This window comes from Doryrhamphus excisus, chromosome 8 (genome assembly GCF_030265055.1).
Source record: "Doryrhamphus excisus isolate RoL2022-K1 chromosome 8, RoL_Dexc_1.0, whole genome shotgun sequence".
In the NCBI taxonomy this organism is placed as follows: domain Eukaryota; kingdom Metazoa; phylum Chordata; class Actinopteri; order Syngnathiformes; family Syngnathidae; genus Doryrhamphus; species Doryrhamphus excisus.
Window position 1 is genome coordinate 7,226,330 of NC_080473.1, and position 14,967 is coordinate 7,241,296.

The 14,967-nt window shown below is 44.8% G+C and overlaps 1 protein-coding gene across 4 annotated transcripts in view; it reads right to left on the reverse strand.

Moving 5' to 3' along the window:
• LOC131134203 (protein Smaug homolog 2) overlaps positions 1-14,967 on the reverse strand; it is a 74,413-nt gene that overhangs the window by 5,817 nt on the left and 53,629 nt on the right. For 2 of the 4 annotated variants that reach the window (XM_058079214.1, XM_058079215.1), the window contains exons 3-12: positions 6,904-7,412; positions 6,331-6,807; positions 5,453-5,713; positions 5,275-5,384; positions 3,242-3,328; positions 1,944-2,220; positions 1,440-1,525; positions 1,245-1,360; positions 942-1,140; positions 680-806 (exon numbers count right to left, since the gene is read on the reverse strand). In XM_058079214.1, coding sequence (XP_057935197.1) covers positions 680-806; positions 942-1,140; positions 1,245-1,360; positions 1,440-1,525; positions 1,944-2,220; positions 3,242-3,328; positions 5,275-5,384; positions 5,453-5,713; positions 6,331-6,807; positions 6,904-7,099 — 1,936 coding nt within the window. In that variant the 5' untranslated portion in view covers positions 7,100-7,412. Of the gene's footprint in view, positions 1-679; positions 807-941; positions 1,141-1,244; positions 1,361-1,439; positions 1,526-1,943; positions 2,221-3,241; positions 3,329-5,274; positions 5,385-5,452; positions 5,714-6,330; positions 6,808-6,903; positions 7,413-8,489; positions 8,787-14,967 lie in introns of those variants that run through there. The other 2 variants (XM_058079216.1, XM_058079213.1) reach the window with 2 other exon arrangements.

Here is a 14,967-nt window from a genome sequence, read left to right on the forward strand (position 1 = left end):
ATGCCCGTGCAGGGAATCGAACTCTCCTAGCCGTGTGGCCTGCACGCTAACCACTCGGACAAACATGAAGAGGAAGTAAAGTGGAAAGTTGACCGATGAATTCACCACATCTGCATCAATAACGGCTGCTTGGAGAACAACGGTGTACATTCCATAAAGGAGACACACATTCAAAGCAGTGTTTATAAAATTCAAAAAAGCTAATTCAGTGCAAATCATTTCAATTTTTCAAAACACACACACACATCCAAGTTTTTGTGACATCGTGCCTCATGAGGATTCACATATGTGGATTTTTATCAAACTCTGAATTTTATAAACTCAGCTGTTAAGGACTGAGTTTTAGCAAAATTAATGTTCAAAGTCTGTATTTTAACTAACCCAATTTCAAAAACGTGCATTTGGTTTCCAATGACATTTATTAAATTTTCGGGATAAAATCCTGCTAAGAAACTAAATCCAGTGACTAAAACAGGATTTGCTACCAAAGAAACAAATGAACCTTCATACTGGATGCAGACCACTTGTGATGCTTCAAATGCAACTACTGCCACCTTGTGGACTTCAGAAAAACAACACGAAGAGGTTGCCGAGAAGATATACGCTATTATGTTATTTCAAGACAAAATGAGACCGCTCTATGTCAACAATGAGTGGGAGGGGCTTTTTCACACGATACCTTGCTGCTGGAACATGAGCATGGTCTGCGGGGAGGTGTGGACAGGAAGTGAGTGGGTCCGCTGCACGGAGCTGCGACTTTGACTTGGCATGCTGTTACTGCCCCCGGGGTTGGCAAACCACAGACTCTAAATGAGGACAAATTCACAAATGAGTCACCTCATTCATTCGGGTCAGTCACTGAACAGAAGCCGTTGAAGTTGTCTGTGATCAGAATGAAAATGGAAACAAATGACACACGGCACCGCGTGTACGATACTGACTTGTCGACCCTGGCCTGCCAGCGTGGGGTTAGTGAGTGTGTGGCGAGGAGAGGCGCCCCCGATCCCGCCGGGACTCAGCAGACCAATACGCCCGGCCTGAAGTCCTCGAGGCGTTATCTGGAACTGTCTCTGACCCCGTCTGCCCACACCTCCACTCACAGAGCCTGCTGTGGGGAGGGAGTTGGATCCGTAGGCCCAGCTGGAGCAAGAACAGACAACAAGACTAAAGAAAATACACCAGGAGTCTGTGTCTGGGATGGCGTATTCGGGTGAAAGGGCGGATGATTGAGTTTTTCAGCTCACCCTTTCTGTCGGTACACGGGCATGTCCAACATGGCTTTCCGGGGGACGAGGCGGAGCAGTTTGTGGACCTGCTGCTTCCAGGATACCAGACGCTTCTTGTGGGTTTCTGTGAAAGCCTTTCAGCGAGACAGGAAAATTCCACTCTTTCACTCATTCGGAGGTGAAACTGATGACAGTCACTTTGTTCCTTCTCACCTCGTGTGTTAGACACTTCTCAATGAGCTGAAGGTAACAGCTGATATTCTCCTCATCTGGCCGGGACACCAGCAGCTGCGTGCACACTGTAATGAAGATATAGGATTGGCACAAACATCATGGCCTAAAGTTTGATAGGTATCTCTCATGAAGTACACAAGAGAAAATAAATGAGAAGAGGCTCCATTAGTGAGAGGAACATGTGAACTCCATCTTATTACTGAACGACTTTCACACAAGGAGCTAAAATAGAAAGAGCTGCCAGTCATGTGCTATACCGCAGAGATGGGGGAAGAGGCCCAATCAGCATGTTATTTGAAATGGAGTTGCCATGGTGACGCTTTGTATTGAGTGAGACTAGGACATGGAGTTGACAACTCATGGAGTGAAGCAAGAATTACTGCATTTGTTTGGGCGCCACTAAAGAGGTTGGTTTGTGTGCTACTTCCTGCTTCCACTTTGTGATATCCTAAATGTTTGTTGTTGCATTTTGGTGCACCTTACCCTTGCCCATGACTCGGGTGAACTGTCCAGCAATGTCGCCATCCGAAATGGGCGTTGCCGAAGAGTCTCCATCACAAGGAGGCGTGTTGTGGGAATGGAAACCCTCTGGAGCCGCTTCCTTATCCGCCGCCGACTTTGTGGCTTCTGAAGGAGAACTGGGCAGCTCCTGGGGGGTCGTCGGTGGGGCACTCTGTGTGCTGTAGGCCTTGATGGGTGTGATGATGATCTGCTGCAACTCCTGCAGGGCATTGCGCAGGTTTCCTCCTTCCAAAATGTCCTGCAAAGAAATGGAGATTAGTCTGCTGTAATGATCCAGGACAAAGACGGCGGGGTGCACCCTGGATGATACCACTGCTTTTTGTCCCGGAGGAAGCAGAGAAGAAATCATGAAAAATGTCAGAGATGAAATGGTCATATTAAAACCATGGTTTGATAAAAACAGATTGTCCTTGAACCTGAGTAAAACTAAAATCAAGCTGTTTGGTAGCAGGAGAAAAGACACGTACCAGCAAATACAAATAGACGGTGCATTGAAAGGGGGTGGGAAAATACATTTGTGGGGATCGTAATAGATGGAAAAATGAGCTGGAAAGTGAAAACCTCATATTACAAATATACATCATAAGGTGGCCAGAAACATTTCTATATTGAACAAAGCTAAATTGGTTCTCAATCAGAAATCCCTCCAAACTCTTTATTGTTCTCTGGTTCTACCATATCTAACTTATTGTGTGGAGACTTGGGCTACTAACTATAAAAGCAATCTTCACTGGCTAAATGTAGCAAAAAAGATCAGTCAGGATAATCCAGAATGCCGCTTATAGAGAACATCCTAACTCCCTATATCACTAATACTAAAACTTGTCATGTTGCCTGTATTGTTATTATATATCACTATTTGAATGGCTATATCTATGATCATTATTTATCATGGTTGTAAAGACGTCACCATTATATCACTATTTGGATGGCTATATCTATGATCATTATTTATCGTGGTTGTAAAGACGTCACCATTATGTCACTATATGGTTACATCACTTGATACTTCTGTCTGTGTAAAAACAAATCATACCAGGAAAGCAAGAAGTGACTAAATGTAACAGTAACAGATGGGGGTGGGGGTGAGATTTAATAAGCTTTGCTTCTTCCTACTCCTTTTGGACATGTGGAACTGTGGACTGATGATGGGATGCATTCCATTGTAACCTGATGCTTGTTTAAATGAAAAGAAACCATGACCAAGCATGACCATCTATCTTGTAGGTTATCTTTTAAAAGCGTTGACAGTGTCTTACCTTTTCTAAAGACTTGAGCACACTCTGCCGCTCGCGCAGTTTTTGGATGCTCAGGGCAATTTTATGGCGTGCTCCCTTAGTGACGTTCTAAAAAGGAGAGACAACAAGAGTGCATGTCAAGAAGCAGTGTGTCACGACATAACAAACGTAATCACCACCATCTGTTTCATTAAAGCCAGGGGGCAGCAAGGAGATCGTGCAACTGTTATGTGTGACTGGCTGCCTACCACTGCTGGGTACATTGTTTCATTTCACGCCTCATTGACAGGTGACGTACTGTCATGTTTATGGCTGCTGGAGTTTACCATAGATGAGAGAGGAAGGATACACTGGGAAACCTCAAGGTTGAACACATTCCCTTCAGGGACGCAGGACAATAACAAATTTGCTTGAATTTTGAAACACGTGATCCAATTGGAAATAATGGAGACAGAAGCATTCTCTACCACTGCAAAAAAACAAAGGATGCGGGGGCCGCTTTTTATACATTTTATGCATGATCTTAAGATATCTAAAGAAAACAACCACACTTTAGCTTTTTTTAGTGTAATATCTAACAGTTAAATCTCAGCTTTCAAACGCCTCTGTTTTCGTGCGACTCGGATTTGCCTTCTCGCATGCTGCCTCGTTTGTCGTACAATATTGCACAGAACAAACTTGTATTTTACCCTTTGGCACTTTGAACTGGTGGTAAAGATGTGGCCAGATTCCTCCCAAAAGAGCAAAAGAGAATGTTACCCAGACTAGTCTGTTTGCCTGCATCAACAGCAGAAGAAAAGACGTCATCAAGGAAGCTAATGTTGCATGAGGGGTAAAGGTGTGAACAAAACAGAGATCACAAACAATGGAAGTTGTTGGTGTTCAGTAGAGCCCGACCGATTATGACCAATCAGCCGTCCGTCCGTCCATCCATCCATCATGCCGCTTGTCTTCACTAGCGTCACAGGGTCTGCTGGGGCCTATCCCAGTTGACAATGAGCAAGAGACGGAGTACACCCTGGACAGGTCACCAGCCAGCAGCATATATAATAGACAAACAACCATTCACACTCACAGCCATACTTGTGGACAATTTAGAGTTGCCAATTAACCATGCAGGTTTTGGGAATGTGGGAGGAAGCGCACAGGGACAACATGCAGATGTTGTACTGTAGAACTCCTGACATGCTAACCACTAGGCCGCGGTGCAGCGCGATTATGATGCATCATCAACATGGGTGAATATGTAACTGATATATTAACTTATTTTGCTTGGTTCCTGTGTCTGTGTGCTGAACCCTGCCAAGTACCTTGGCCCTCCACAAACGTTCATTCTCGTTCACTCGGGTGCAGCAGAGAAGATGCAGACAGAAACGGCAAAAGAAAGTACATTTTTTACAGCATGGTAAGCTGTGACTTTGTAAAACAATATAGGACTACACTTTCGTACCCTGTGAGAATGACGAGGTATCAGGGCTCGTCAAGGAGAACGTTCTAGTTTTAATGTTTTTTAAGTTGCATCACTGTGAGACGGACAAAGACAGATGCAAGAGTTAACCCACAACAGATGCAAGAGTTAACCCACATGTCCACACCATGATCTCATATAAGACGCGGGTTGGGCATCGAGTCTGTAGTTCATTGTCCCACATTTCCAGCACATCTTACCCGTCTTACAGTCCGCATGCATGTCCTGCACCACTTGGACATACTTCTGTTACTCCAGACTTCCTCCTACAATACCACAGTTCCTCTCTAGGACTCTGTCATAGGCTTTCTCCAGATCTACAAAGACACAATGCAGCTCCCTCTGACCTTCTCTGTATTGCTCTATGAACATTCTTAAAGCAAATACTGCATCTGTAGTACTCTTTGTTGGCATGAAACCATACTGCTGCTCATTTTTGCAATATGACGAGATGAAGAACATACTACGGCCTGAAAATGCACCCCACACTTTGGTGACCCATGCCCTAAGATGACTTGCTGCCTCACTGTGCAGCATGCAAGACTGTGTTTTGAGGTTGGTGTGACTGAGAGCAAGTCTTACAAACCTGTGACTCCAGGTGCTGCTCTGTAAGTATCATCATTTCCTCATAGGTCATTTGGGAGAAAAGTGATGCGTATTTGTGAAGACGGAGACTTTTCAACCACGCAGGAACATCTACAAACAAAAATAAACTCGGTGAGACAAAGTGACGAGTCAGAGAGCAGAGAGAGTCTGTCTCTAACCTTTCATGCCACTGCCATCCTCCTGGAAGGTGTTGCGTGCCGAGCCCTGCTCTTCCGTCTGCTCGCTACCTGAGGAGGCCACGCTGCTCTGCGGCGAGAGGGGTGCGTGATCCGAGGGTAGGAAGTTCTGCCGGCTCCCCGTGTCGTCCTGGCTGCCCCACTCTGAGCCACAAGCCTGGGGACTGGAGGCCATGAGAGCCATGGGCTTCTTCAGAGGGCTGGGTTGCATCTGCCCACCGAGACCTGGGAATGTGGAGAGGTCTGTAAAATATGAGGCATGCGTGTGTTATTTGCATGGTACTTTTACAAGATTACACTACAAAATGAAAACCGCCACAACTTAAAAAATGTGATGTAATGTAATATATTGAGTGAGCGGCTATATAGCTTATTTTTTTATACAGATATGGACCACAATTAGTTTGAACACAATTGAAAATATTATTAAAATGTTTTTGTTTTGATAAACATGCTCCCAACCATCAACCATCTGCCTTGTTGGTGCAGATGTGACCAGAAAGAAGTTCAGTTTCCTTATTATGGCAATTATAGAAACAGTCAACAAAACCTTGGCAAGTCCGGTTCTTGGCTTTGTGCTCAGTGCGCGTTCACATAAAAGTGGACGTTCGACGACGTCTTGTTCTATTTTGGATGCGCCTAAACTATAGTAACGCCGGATTCTGAATTTATACTTTTATACAGGACACATTTTTAGAATAGGTAAATAACTGCATTAATTGTGTTGTTTTGAAGTAAAAAAAATCCATTCATTTCCCATGTGTTAATATTACTCTAAAACAGGCACCAAATTAAATGTATGTCTGTGTCAAATAGCACAAAATGGCATACATACTGTATATAAAAGATGAAAAATCAACCTGTGTTATTGCTGTTGACAGGAGAGGACAAGCCGCCCGGAAAAGCCATGTGCCCGTTCTGGCCTGCAGGAGACGTGCTGGATGATGGGGACTTGTCGTGCCAGGCCTGGCCAGGCTCCAGGGCATCGGCAGAGCTGGACCACTCATCCGAGCCCTGGCGCGGGTGGTACGGGCTAGGAGGAGCCCGGGTAGAGGGCATGTACCCAGTGGATAGGTGCTCCTCCAGGTGATTGAGCCACATGGCTAAAGACGTGCGGTCTTCCAGCGTGGTGGCGGGGTGGATGAGTGCGTAGGACAGTAGCTGTCTGCTCTCCTCCACAAACAAGCTGCTCTCGATGGTGTGACTCAACACCTTCTGAAGCAGCTTCATGTACTCACATTTGGCCTCGCTGTTGCGCGGCTGCAGCAAAGGCAGATGGGAGAGGAGCAAGGATACCACTTTTTCCTTCGGCTCCTGGTGCCACTGGTTGACAACAGCTGAGGATGAACGGCAGGCAGAGGAAATGATTTAGAAATTACATGGGAGGCGGATCATCGTCCTGGAACAACCGTGAAAAATATATGTTCACCTACCTGCGTTATTGGCCTCCGCTTCCAGGATGTGGATCTCGGTGCAGTCCGCCAGCCAGTGTTCAAGGCATATGTGTAAAAAGCGAGCCTGGGTGCGGGACACCCTCTTCAGGAGGGACAATAGTGCCACCGTCTGTTCGCACTCGTTCCAGCCCTTGAACCAGTCTGTGAGGATACCCACCTGGTCTCGAAACATCATGGCGCGCCTCCTTTTACAAAAAGGAGAGCAGAAATGTGCAGATGGGGGTGAAGGGGCCACAGGAGCACACTTTTCAGAGGCAGGGTCAGTCTATCCCCCCCGCACAGCGGGGTCGTTTCTGCAACAGTCCTGCGATGGGCACAACTCGGCGACCCTCACATGGTTTAGGTTTCCATAAAACCTGACAGAAAATCCTGACAGGTCGCCGTGTGGAAAATATGGGGGGTGCCTTGTACAGTGACGGGGTCCAAAAGAATCGCAGACCCACAGCGAACGCTTTTCACTCCTGCATGTTCGGGATCACATTGGTTATCTAAACAAACAACAAAAACAGGAAAAATTGTGTTAGTATTTTAAATGAGAGCAGCTTATGACTCAAAACTATCCATCATCCTCATGAGGGTCACAGGTCAGTTGGAGCCTAACCATCCCTTCTTTACCAGGGCCCTCACATTTTAATTTCGCCTTCCCCTATGTGAAATTGCATGACAAAATTCATTTTCTGTTCCTGTCAAAGAAGCAGCACGGCTTTCGGTCTGCTGTTATAATATTGGCCTTCAAAATAAAAGCATGCCAGTAAAATAACACAGTTCACCCCAATAGGCAGTCAGGTCTTCCCACCCTGTTGCCACAATTAAACTGTTTATTTAGTTGGCACCCTTGTTATTTCAGTTTAACTCTGTGTCAATTACACATTTAGAAACAAAACCATACAGTAATAATACAATTAAAGCGCTTGTACATAGAGATTATAAACTGGACAACTATTTATGCTTGAAATGCCTGTTTAGTCAATTATGATATGGCCATGCGACAGGGCACCAAATGAAGCAGTTGTCAAAACAAGGCGCTGTCAATAGTACCAGCCCATTTTTCCAACATAAAAACGATTGTCGACATACCGCATAGTTGACAGTGTATCTAATAAAGGTACTATACAGTGCACCCATAAAACCATACAAAACGGCCGAGTTGTGACCGGCAAGACTCGGGGAGCATGTTGCAAACTCCCACCAATACATCGGTAGCACCTGTAACATGAGGAGCTACTATCCGGATAAAAAGCACAAACAACGTGTCAGACTATTACCTCTGACCATTATCGAACGCCTGGGAATACTCATGCAAAGTTGACATCGTGAGAAGAGACTTATATGAAACGCAAAAGGCAATAATTAGGTACAGACTGTGCAGCGCTAGCTAAGTCGGCCTTGCTAGTGACGGGGGGTGGGAGAATCGGGATTTGTATTGTTTTTCGTAGACGCTGTTGCTGCCCTCAACTCTTCTGTACAGCCGACATTTTATCCGACGTAAAAAATCTGCAGAGACAACCCGATAATGTTACGAGAACACACACATACAAGAAACGGCCTCAAAATTGTTTGTTTACCTTTTAGACAGTTGACACTGGTTAGCAAGCTAGGCTATCGTGCTAATGCATAGCTAGCTCGACGCTAGCCTGCTAGCTAGCAAGTTTTGCTAACAGATGTAAGAATGTTGCCTTAGGTGGAAAAGGCGGAGATTTCGATCCCAAACGTAGTGTCCATGAAAAGATATTCCAATTACTGCGGCGGTCTGGGCATACAGAGTGGAATAATGCATGTAAATATGTTTATTACAATACAAGAGTATCCGCCTTGGAGAAATGTACTTCGATTTTTGAGTTGCCGTGTGACGTCAGCGAACGTCATACGTCTGGACGGTACGTAATGTTGTCAAACAAAAAGTACTAAATATTTACTAGACAACATAAATTACATATACAACTCTTCATAACTAAATGTAGAATATTTTTTCATTATTTGCGTTAAAAAATGGGTCTCCGTATACATGCATACAGATATGGGATTGTCAATTGTGCTTAAGTTGGGTGGAATCAACAGGGGGCGCACTACGCTTACGATGAAGCAATGACGAAGAAGACGTTTTGCCAGGGATACAAATTGGCCTTTTTATACCGTCAAATCACATTTATTTGAAAGAAAAAAAATGCAATTTTAAAAGCAGTTGAAAACAAATTGTGATTTGAAAGCAAAAAAAATGTTTTGCAATAAAAAAAAAAGAATTTTGCTATTATTGTTTTGAAACATTTTTGGTAAATTTTCATTTCATTTCATTCATGCCCTTTTCATTTTTTGCCTCAAAGAAAAGCAGTGACACATACCAATTTTGTTAACATAATAGATGTATCTTAAATCAATATTTCTGAAGGACATTCACAATATTTTCCTTTTTAAAACGCCATTGTCAGTATTTTATTTGGACTTACCCAAAAGCCCCCAAAGTATTGTATAATCTTAATATAATCTTTGGATAATAAAGGGCTTATTCCGCGGAGATATAAGTTACTGTTAATGTTGAAATAAAACTCATCGACTATGTGATTTAAATGGAGCTCATCAGATTTTTGTATAACTTGACTTTGACTTCCTCGCTTGGTGGCTTGAGACTTGGCCTCAGGGTTTGGGGTCAGGGACTGAACTCCAAAATAAAAACAATATTTTTTTGATCATGAATGAATGAATCAACATGCCGATTTTTACTTCAGTTCCGAATGCTGAGAAATGAATGTAAAGGTTTGATTCCATGAATGGAGACCTTGGAAAAGCGGTGGGAGATGTTTCCACGTTTTGAAATATAGTACATTATGTTTTGCTTAAGTCGTGTGGATCGTAGTTGCACACTTTGGAAAAATTGAACATGGTGTATTAAAATATACATTTTCATTTAAAAAAATGACACAACAGGATGAATACAGTGAGGAGCGGGATGTTTCATTTTTTTTAACTTCTATATTTGCATTTTCATTGAACGTCTTTGTCAGCAACTTTTCCTGCTAAACCCAATCTGCAAGGTTTGCAGGCTGCGACCGGGTAGACCGCTTAGACGGCTTAGACCGGTTTTTATTTTGGACTTCAAATGAATAACAAAGCTCGGCTTGTGTGGGTGTGGTGTTTTAATATTTAAGCTGTGTGCAACTAAAATGACCTTTTCTCCTTGTAGTATTACAAGTTTTTATGACTAAAGAACACAATGTTTTGGTCTTTATATTTGGACTTCATTTTCATAATATTACATTCTATATTATTACATTCTAAATTAATATTCATGGTTGATTCATTTCTAATATTCGTTTCTCTGATTTCAATGAAGCTAACATGTTTTTGGAATGTGGGAGGAAACCGGAGTACCCGGAGAAAAGCCACACATGCATGGGGAGAACATGCAAACTCCACACAGAGAGGGGGGAATCGACCTCGGATCTCCTAGCTGTGTGGCCTGCGCTATAACCACTTTACACCGTGCAACACTATTGAAGTCTCCACTTGTGAAAACTGATGAACCCGTTTTGTTTTTTCTTTCCAGATATTAATAGTAATACATTCTAAAATATTGTCAATGGCAGTCTACACAATCTTGATCACTTTGTAGAGTTGTTGTTTCTCCACATACAGGGCCACCCCTCCGCCCTTCTTGGCGGTACATCAGGACACTGCAATAAGGGGATGATTGGTAGGGGAGGGGAAATGGGGAGGCGGGATCCTGACATGTAGGGCTCTAATTTCTAGGGCGTTGCCCCCTGAATAAAGGCGCTGGCCACACCCTGCCTGGTCTATGAGGTTACGACTTCAGACTTACATTTGAGTGACTTACTCCCACCTCCCAGCGCAGTTGAGTAAGTTTTGGAGTAGGTGAGTCCCGATTCTGTAAAACCTTGAACTTGAACGTTTTACCAACTCGTTCATGACTCGCACATCTCTACACCACAGTATAAGAGCACCTGTAACACAGGTTTATTTACTCGTTCCTACCTGGCCTGCCTCGTTAACAGGTAAAGCAGCTACACTTTGATTCAAAGAGCATCAAAATGCATACGTTTTCTTTACCAACATTAATATTGAACGTCTTTGTTACGCCGTATGGGGTAGTAGAGATAGTATTACAGGGTATTGGGGGTATTTCATCGCTGCTGATCACCCCATGATCACTTGTTATGGGTCTTGATGCTTTAGGACACCTCTACTGCACTGCTCAAGGGCGCTCTCAGTAGATGGGCTAGCAACCCTCGTGCCAATAATTAACTTACTAGAACAGCAAAATCAGGAGGATTTTGTTTCCTTCGGTAGGCTTAAACGAGCAGCTGCAATTTATGAGCTGACCGGACCGGATCTTAGACTGCCGGATCACGGTGCACTAGGACCTAGTACTGGTGGGGCGTAGTTCTTCAAAGGAATTTCCATCCATGCATGCTCTCATACATCTAGTGTAATCTTTGTGCGAGCCATGATACTCCTTCTGAGCAGCGAACCATTGAATTAGCCTAATTGGGAACTCCCGTGACGACAAGTGAATTAGCTATTGTTTGCTTTTGTACAGCGTCAAACAAAAAAGACAAGAACGGGTTTTGTTGCTAAACCTGATCTGCAAGGTTTGCACTTATCCTCTGCCATAAACCAGGGAACACTGGATTACATGTCTCCATGCAACACACCATGCACACTCATAAAACTGGGGCAAATGGTTTGTCTGTTTTTCCATCCCATCCAGGAAGCCAACGAAGGAGATCTGCAAAATGGTAGGTGGAACCAACCCAATAGTAGCAGGATATATTTTTATGTTGGGTGTTTTTCTTTCATGTTGCCTGATAGCAGAGATGTTGCACTGAAGACATGGCCTGCCCCCAAGATGCGGCACGGCATGATGAATGTGCCATGCTTCCATGTGATCTGTTCACTGTCAAAGTACATTCTGTGTCGCTGTGCAGGCATTTTGGGGGGATGTGACTGAGATGGATGAAAGCCTCAAGGCTAAAGTCGACGAGTTGTATGGTAAATCAACCAACTGTGGCATCATCAGTGAGTACCAGAGCTCTGTGACCAATCACTGTCATTGATATCCATCATGGAAGCAAAAGCCTGAATGGCATCTCTCCCACAGTCAAGCTGGACATGTTCAAAAATATTGCAGTGCTAGAGCAGGCCTTGGAGGCAAGTGGAAACTAAATCATTTCAAATTAAGACAAACGAAGGCTCTAATTTGTGGTGCAGGGCAAGGTTGGTGCAGGGCGGCGCAGCGAGGTGCAGCTCACGTGGTGGGAATTTGGTCCAGTGCACCACTGTGCGCATTCAATTTGTAATTTGGTAGACTGGACTTCGCCGAGATGGGTGTTGTGGCGCACCGGGGAAGGAGTCCACATTTTCAGCTTGGTGCAGTGACAATTTCATGACAAAACTGACAAAGCTCGCCAGCTTGGACCTGGTCTATTCTTGGTACAGGCGAAGCGCAGCATGCGTAATGGTAAATTGGCTGATAGGCGCACCATGCAGACACGTCACCAAAACCTTCCAATGACAACAACCGCTATTTCATGGAGGCGTCTGAACCTGCATGGTAACTGTCAGGAACAGATGACGTGTCCACCAGGGGGCGTATGTGGTGAATGATGTATGGTGCCTTCGATGGCAGTCCAGTCCAGTCCGGCATTTAAAGGCAACAAGAGGGGGTTAAGGTTAAGGGGTTGATGGGTTAAGGTTACACTCGGCTGTGTCAGACCATCTCACGACTTCTCTCCTCCCTCTTTGCCACTGTGCCGGTGGGAGAGATGGAGGCGTGGGTGCGCCACACTGCGCCGCGCCAGCGTCTGGTCTACAAAATTAGAACCCATTATGTTATTAGAATCTCCCATTCACAGTCTCAACTTTGTCTTCCAGAACATCTCATTGGAGGATCTGAAAGGCAAACTACCAGCAGAGCAGCCCAGATATCCTCAGTCCATAACCACACTCATTGTTCACACAGCCAGCCCCCCCCCCCATTTTGACAGCATGCTTCCTTGACTGTCTGTACGGTAATTCTCTACCACGTTGGTCTTAATGACAAAGTTTCCCATGTGTGTTTCCTGTTATGGGCTCCACCTACAGGTAACTGTTAGTCAAAAGTGAGTACACACACAGCCACTGGATTCCAGATGCTAAATACCAGTCTGCACTTCGTAAAGCTAATAGGCTGCATTCACCCACACAGCAGCAAGATGTATGAAGTAATATACGTCTGACAAATGTGAGTGAATCCGTGGAATTTGAAACACGATATGACGAGGGATGACTGGACAGTAATCACATTTTAATTTATTCGACCACATGGATGTTTTAAGAATGACATTTTGTTTGACAGTGAGGTCCAAAAGGGACAAGATAGTGTATGCATCCAGCATGGTGCCACTGGGTGACGCTGTAAACGCCACAGTGGTAACGACGCTAAAATCCTCATTGATACATTTTCTGAAATGGATGTCACCAACGAGTGAAACGCTAAACTCTTTTTCTGTTTCTCTCAGGAGTTGATCATTGAAAACGAGGACAACTTATCAAATGAGTTTCTGAAAAAGAAGCTCGCTGAGATGGGCTTCTGAAAAGATGGCGGCTCCAAAATAAAACAGCATTTAAACAGCACATGTCATCATATACGTCCAGTATACGTCCATTTTCCTGTGCTATTAAATGGCTGGACCTAGCGACCAAAGGTGTCCTCGTCTATCTCCGCTGAAGCCAAAGCAACTCATAGCCTCCAATCACATTCCTCCGTGGAAAGTCATGATGATTGTTCACTATTAAAAATAATTGAATGTGTATTTGGTCAGCTTCAGCCCCTCCAGGGGGCTGGAAGACATAGCATGCATTTGGGAAAGATGAAATCCAGGGTGGATGGCAAAACTCCCAATGGAGCTCCCATTCATGCAGAGATTCATCGTTCCCAGATTTGGGAACGATGATGTACAGGGTGTAACCGTACCATTTACCAGACAATCTACATTCCGAACCTCACCTATGATCATCAGCTTTGGCTTGTCACCTAAGGGACTCCAAGCCAAGGGTGGCTGGGTCTCTCTGGGACAGATAACTTGGGAATCACTGTCATCCAGAAGACAAACCACCAACTGGAGAAATCTGATTTTCACGTTGGCGGCACGGCGGTCGAGTGGTTAGCGCGCATACCTCACAGCTAGGAGACCAGGGTTCAATTCCACTCTCTGTGTGGAATTTGCATGTTCTCCCCGTGCATGCGTGGGTTTTCTCCGGGTACTCCGGTTCCCTTCCACATTCCAAAAACATGCTAGGTTAATTGGCCACTCCAAATTGTCCATAGGTATGAATGTGAGTGTGAATGGTTGTTTGTCTATATGTGCCCTGTGATTGGCTGGCGACCAGTCCAGGGTGTACCCCGCCTCTCGCCCGAAGACAGCTGGGATAGGCTCCAGCACCCCCCGCAACCCTTGTGAGGAAAAAGCGGTAGAAAATGAATGAATGAATGATTTTCAAGTGGGACAAGTGGTTAGCAAGCAGGCCACAGAGCTAGGAGACCCAAGTTTGATTCCACCATCGGCCATATCTGTGTGGAGTTTGCATGTTCTCCTCGTGCATGCGTGGCTTTTTAACCGGGTACTCAAATCAAAATCAAATCAAATCAACTTTATTTGTAGAGCACTTTTCCTGCAAGGAGATGCAACACAAAGTGCTTTCCAGAATTAAAACAATTACCACAATTAAAAAGGAAAACAATGAAGAAAAAAGAAAGCCCCTCCTTCCCACTCTCCATACTAGACCCACACACACACACACACCCATCCACCCACACACACGCAAGCACACAATCACCCACAGTAGGGAGACATGGCATGGTACTGAGGAACAAGGAAACGCCACCTTTGGGGCCGTCCACACTGGGAGAAGCTGCAGGCCATGCCATCGGAGGACCAGCACCCGGGCCCTCCGACTCCGTTAGACGGGCGGACCCCCACATTAAAGGGAGGAACCCCCCAGCCGGCCGTGTCGAAGGGACCCAAGGATGGCACCCCCTCAGCATACCCA